General features: G+C 34.4%; 1 protein-coding gene across 1 annotated transcript in view; it reads left to right on the top strand.

Annotated features, from left to right (window-relative positions):
• Positions 1–2,426, top strand: part of ube3c (ubiquitin protein ligase E3C) — a 33,013-nt gene extending 30,587 nt beyond the window's left edge. The window contains exon 24 of the mRNA XM_051115268.1: positions 589–2,426. Coding sequence (XP_050971225.1) covers positions 589–759 — 171 coding nt within the window. The 3' untranslated portion in view covers positions 760–2,426. The remainder of the gene's footprint in view (positions 1–588) is intronic.
• Positions 2,427–6,311: the final 3,885 nt, after the last annotated feature.

A 6,311-nucleotide genomic window follows, 5' to 3' on the forward strand; every position in this document is an offset into this window, starting at 1 on the left:
GCGATGTGATGCTTAATTTCTTCAAATCTGTTCATATGAATAAACTCAACTACTTCTTGGATTGCCTAAAGGTGAGTAAATTTTAAGCTAATGTTCATTTTTAGGTCAACGATAAATGTACACAAAGCTTGCTTCATTTCTAGACAGTCATAACTGAAATTAATGATAACTTGCAGTTTCAGTGAGTGAGTCAGGTGTTGATTCAGTAACCGCCCTGAGTAATTCAATGAGTTCATTCGGTAAAAGATGTGTCTTTGGACTAATTTAACCCAGTAAAAAGTGTTTTTGACCAATTGATTAAATAACATTGTCATTTGTGAATTGGACACTGGTTCCTCTGTATGTTTTGTTTTGCTTGCTACCCACAAAAAGAAAGTTTTGTGCGTTTGCACTCTTTTTTTCAGCTTCACATTTGATACAGATTGCAATTCTCACATTCTCACTCACCACTTGACTAAAATATGATTTAGTCTTAAAGTGTTTTTCCCTCCTCTCAATTCTTCCATGTATATTATCTAATGTGTTTATTGAGTATTGTTTTTTTGTCACTGATTTTCACGAAACTTTCTGCTTTCTCCTTGTCTCTAGGAGCTGTACCCAGCCTTTTGCATCCATAACGGAGGCGCTGACCTGGAGCGTCTCCCTACGGCTAGCACTTGCATGAACCTTCTCAAGCTGCCAGAGTTCTGTGAACCTCAGCAAATGAGGAACAAGTTACTCTATGCTATTGAATCCTCCGCCGGCTTTGAGCTCAGCTGAGGAATACGTCAAATCCTTGATGGCCTTGAAACCCAGACAAGAACATTTGGCTTTTGTCGTGATGACCAGATAGGAAATGATGAGAAAGGACAGACGGTGTGTCTGCTGTGGATCTACAGTGATTTGCAGAAGGTGTTGGGACATAAAAAACTGTGGGAAATGGAGAGTTTAAAGTTGTGGCACGGACAAATATATGCTCAGTTTTATTTTTACTTCAAAGAGAGTAAACTTGTATATAATGCATTTATAAATTCAAAGCAACATCCAAGGTGGCATCCATTGATCAAAAGCACTAACATCGAATAGGAACATCTGAATGTGGAGAGGGAATAAAATGGCAACGCAAAATTTACTTGTAGATTTTCCTTGGTTTTGCATTGCTAACATCGGAGTGGATGTTTTAACACAATGTCATTTGACAGTTTCAACTGCTCTTTTTCATCGTAGCTCAGCACAAATTCAGTGTCTACCAATAAAATGCATGCATTAGCCTCGCTAACTCAGATAAAAGCTAAACAAGCTTCTCCAATATAACCGCATGCCTGAAACTTCTTCAGTACAGTATACTAAAGAGTTGGCTTTAGGTCACACCGCTACAGCTATACTGATGTGCATGCCTTGATACGGGGCTTGCTAATGGTGTAGCATTTGCTGAAAACTCTGAGCTATTCATTTTCCAGGCTAAAATTATTCTAGGCTAATGTGCCACTAACAAAGAAGTTTAATAGGTTAGAGTCATGACAGTATGAGGTTAACGGGGTGGTAGAACAGTAGCACAGAAAATGGTGTGTAGTCGTCTTGTTTTAATCACGTAGTAATGATGACTTGCATTGGCCGATTCAGGTACACATTTACAGTGCACTTGGAAAAAAAAAAAAAAAAGATTTACTTTGAAAACACAATGTGCAGTTCAGGCTTCAAGGTTTATGTGTCCACTGTTTTACCAAAATGAAAAAAATGTAATTATGTATTCCACACATTGGGCCTCGGCATTATAGCAATGGATAATGACGCAGACATTTGTGCAATAAAATGACATGTTTTGAGGACATTCAAGTTGTTTTTAAATCAATGGTTCAAGGGGAGATTTTTAAATTAACAAATTGATGAAGGACAAGTGTGACTTTAAAGCCAAGGCCTGTATACTGGACACTTCAATATCTGCTGTAGCACAGAACAATTCAGTAAACCGAAGAGGATTGAAGTATTTCCTGTCAGCATCCTCTGGTTGCGTTTTGCTGCTACTTAACTGGGTTCAGCATGGCTGTAAGGACATGTTGGTTGGTTGGCAGAGAGCTGATGATGATGGATATGTGAATATGTACATGTCTACATCTTTTAATGTTCACGCAGCATTTGTACAAGACTTTTAATTTCTCTCTTCACCTTATCAGTAATAACCTGTCTCTCAACATCTGTTGAATGAGGAATATGACATCTACAGGTGCTGAATATCTGATTGTTTACAAACACTGATGTGTAGAGTTTGTCTTGATGTTGGTGATGAGAAAGGACAAGCAAAGTTTGTGTAAAGATGTACGTTTACTGACTTTTAAGTGTATGTGCCCCGAGTGATTTTTTTTCTTTTTGAATGACAAAGACAGGTTTTCAATCTATGTATCAGAGTGTATGGCAACGATTAAATATGTTTTCAGTTTTTATTTGCACTGGAGATGTCAGCATTTTTTGTTTAAAAAGAAAACTGGGATGAGAATTTCATTTCGAGTTTTATGGCCTTTGACATATAATTAAAGAAACATCCAGTGATGGAACAAGAAAGGAGCCTAGCCGAGACCACAAATGCATTATCCGTACAACATAAATTAAGGGTGTGTGCGTTTGACATAAATCTAATAGGGTCCTGCGATGAGAGCAAGAGATGGCCGGAGAGCAGGGGGAACTTTTTTTTATTTCTCCTTGGATCATCTCCATATCTCTAGACTCCTCCCTCACTGACCAAATCTCCAGCATTTTAGCAGCAATCTCAGACGGGGGTAATTGGGTCTTAAAAAACCAACTTGTCCTATAGCTATGAAGGATTGGTCTTAATTATGGGGAGATTTATTTGGGCCTATTACCTTATAATGGATTATAGCTCGCAAACTTAATGCCTCTGGCCATCAATCACATCCACGTGCAGAGATATACCAAAGGTATTTTATATAGCTTTTAGAAATGTTATTATTGCACTTAAGGTCAAGTCATTTCACACCAGAATATGAAAGCTTAAAGATGTCATTTCAGAGAATTCATTAGGAACAATTAATGGGTTTTATAAAACCCTTTGCGCTTAACAGGATCTGATTGCTTTTTTATTCCAAAGACGGGAAAGATTTCTAATGTAGATTGTCATGAATTGCGTTTTGTAAAACATGTTTTAAATACAGAATTTAATTTAAAGATACCATTTCTCGGTAAACAGAAACCCATACTTCAGTAGCACTTTAGTTTTATTCCTATTAATATTCTTTAGGTTTTCACATATGAGTTCACTCATAACCTACCAATCAAAAGATAAAAAGATTTTTAATGTTTTTTCGAGAATTCTCTTCTGCTCACCAAGCCTGCATTTATATGATCCAAAATACAGCAAAAGCAGTAATGTTGTGAAATATTTTTACTATTTAAATAACTGCTTTCTATTTGAACATATTTAAAAATGTAATTTATTCCTGTGATCAAAGCTAAATTTTCAGCATCATCACTCCAGTCTTTAGTGTCACATGATCTTTCAGAAATCAAGATTTCTGATTTGCTGTTCAAAAAACATTTATTATTATTATTATCATCAATATTTAAAACAGTATTTAGCAAGGATGCTTTAAATTGATCAAAATGATGAAAAAGATATTTATAATGTTACAAAAGATTTTTATTTTAGATAAATGCTGTTCTTCTGAATTTGTAAAATATTAGAATGATTTCTGAAGGATCATGTGACTGGAGTAATGGTTGCTGGAATTAATATAAAAAAATAAATTAAACTTTTTAAAAGATATTCAAACAGAAAGGAGTTCTTTTAAATAGTAAAAATATTTCAAAATGTAACCTTTTTGCTGTATGTTAGATCAAATAAATGCAGGCTTGGTGAGCAGCAGAGACATCTTTAAAAAACATTAAAAATCTCACTGTTCAAAAACTTATTTTTATTAATAGAAAATGGTGAAAATATAATTTTTTTCTGGTTGTATTTTATAAAGTGATAAAGGGATATCCTAAACCCCCTCTATAAAAACCTTTGTCTCTAATATGTCTACAAAATAAACGTTTTGAACCCAGCTTTATCCAAACGTTCAGATTCTGGAAATGTACTCAGACTAGAGCATATTTAATTTTCATTTTTAACCCAGTAACACTTTACAATAAGGTTTATTAGTTAACATCACTTAACTACATCAGTTAACATGAACTAAGAATGAACAATACTTCTACAGCATTTATTAATCTTAGTTAATGTTAATTTCAACATTTACTAATGCATTATTGAAATCACAAGTTGTGTTTGTTAACATTAGCTAAAATAAAAAAAGATTAATAAATAGTGTAATAAATGTAGCCGATTGTTCATTGTTCGTTCATGTTAGCTAATACAGTAACTAATGACACCTTATTGTAAAGTGTTACCTTTAACGCTTATTCACATTGGGGCGTCTTGTCATTTTATTTAGTTAGTTTAAACACACTGTACATGCTTTGCCACGAATCTGAACAGATTTGAAGTAATACGGTACTGCTAGCCAAAGTAAAATTGAAAGAATTGACTGCAACATGACTGCTATTAACATAAAATCTAATGTATTATAAAAAAGTAACTGCAGCATATAAAGATGAACAAAGAAATTCGTTTACTATTTCATCAGAAGATCATGGGTGCCTCCCTGTGGATGTTTTTTGACACAACTAGAAAGAAATGATTTTTTTAAATCAGTTTTAATATGTAGCATTTATAAACCAAGACCCTGTTTTTAAAAGAAAAGACTCTAACTGAATCATTAATATTGGAAAAAGCACATATTGGTATTATCATACCTGTTAATAGTGCACTATAATAGCGTGGTTAAATGCTGAATGCATGATCAAAAGAAAGAAATGTTCACCCTCTGCTGGCCAATACATAGAAATACAGCACATGCTTCCTACATTTATAATATACAACACTGCTTTAAAGCTGTAGCTGGAACACCTACACGTTTAACATAACACTGTCACTAGCTGAAGGCTTTTGTAATAGTTGAATATTAATAGTAACAGTTGAATTCTGTCGTTTATCTGATATCATGATACTGTTTTTATTGTTTGTATGGTATGTTAAGCCCCTGTTCAAATATGAACATAATACATTTAAAAGTATTTATTTTTTAAAAGATAAATTAACATTATAAAGCATTTCACATAACAAACAAAAATAATTATCTAATTATTTTAAGCCATTTTAATTAGTACAATACTCAGGGGAACAGAATGAAACCAAAGGGATTCTGTTGCACTTTCACACACTAACATTCTTTATAGAATACAGCTATGTGAGATGTTCTTCCAACACTTTCCGACTATTTACTACTTTTGACGTCTGTCTGAAATAGCATAATGCTCTCTTGGAAACCAGTTCTAACATGGGTAAACTCAGGGGGAGCAAACAAGAGCTATCACCATCTCATATGTGCTTCCTGCCAAAATGTCTCAATCATGTGAAAAATTCCAGCACAAGCTTTTTGAGAAAAAAAAGAAAGAAAAGAAAAACCTTTAGGATGATTTGAAGAATGGTGTTTTAAAATTTGTTTTAGTAATAAGAGTCTGGTTATTGTCATCAGAGTGGAAAACTCAAAAAGCCCTTCCACATGGTTTCCGCAGGAGTCACTCATGAATAATCATTGTTAGCCCATTCCTTATCTTCAACCTCAGGCAGCAGGAGGGTAAAAAGGAACAATATGAATTCAGCGCATGCATCACATCCTGTCAACTAACAAGCAATCATTTAGTTCAATCCTGAAGGAAGCATAAACATATCCACCTGTGAAAAATAAAAATCGCATTTGAAAGAGTGGTTAAATATGTTTTACAATCAAAGTAATTTGCACGGTTAGCACAAAAAGCTCATATGTAATTGTTCTAGAGTCACGCTCATTAAACGTAGAGTTATGGTGACAGACTAGGCATCGAAAGAGTTGGTTTCAGACACACACCCAGTGAAAGAAGCCAGTCACGGGTCACACCTCTCTTGACCTCACCCTTGGCACCACCTGTAAAGGTAAATCTGCACTTTCACTTTCCACTCACAGGACCTTTTCTTTGTTTTAGGAGCATGACCTTCACTAACCTCAGCTGGGGCCCTTGATTAAATATAGATACTGTAGATATTACTTTTACAAAAAAAGCAAGATTTATTTTCTACAATGGTTTATGTAAATATTTCCCTTCTTTCTGCATGCCAATGCACAGATCTGAAATATATGGCTTTACAATGAATCCGTTTCCCTCAAGAAGTCTTTTACATTTCCTTATATTACAAAACCCTTAGCTGACGCATCGCACTTACTGAGCAATCTCCTTCA

This window comes from Labeo rohita, chromosome 7, assembly GCF_022985175.1.
Source record: "Labeo rohita strain BAU-BD-2019 chromosome 7, IGBB_LRoh.1.0, whole genome shotgun sequence".
NCBI lineage: Eukaryota > Metazoa > Chordata > Actinopteri > Cypriniformes > Cyprinidae > Labeo > Labeo rohita.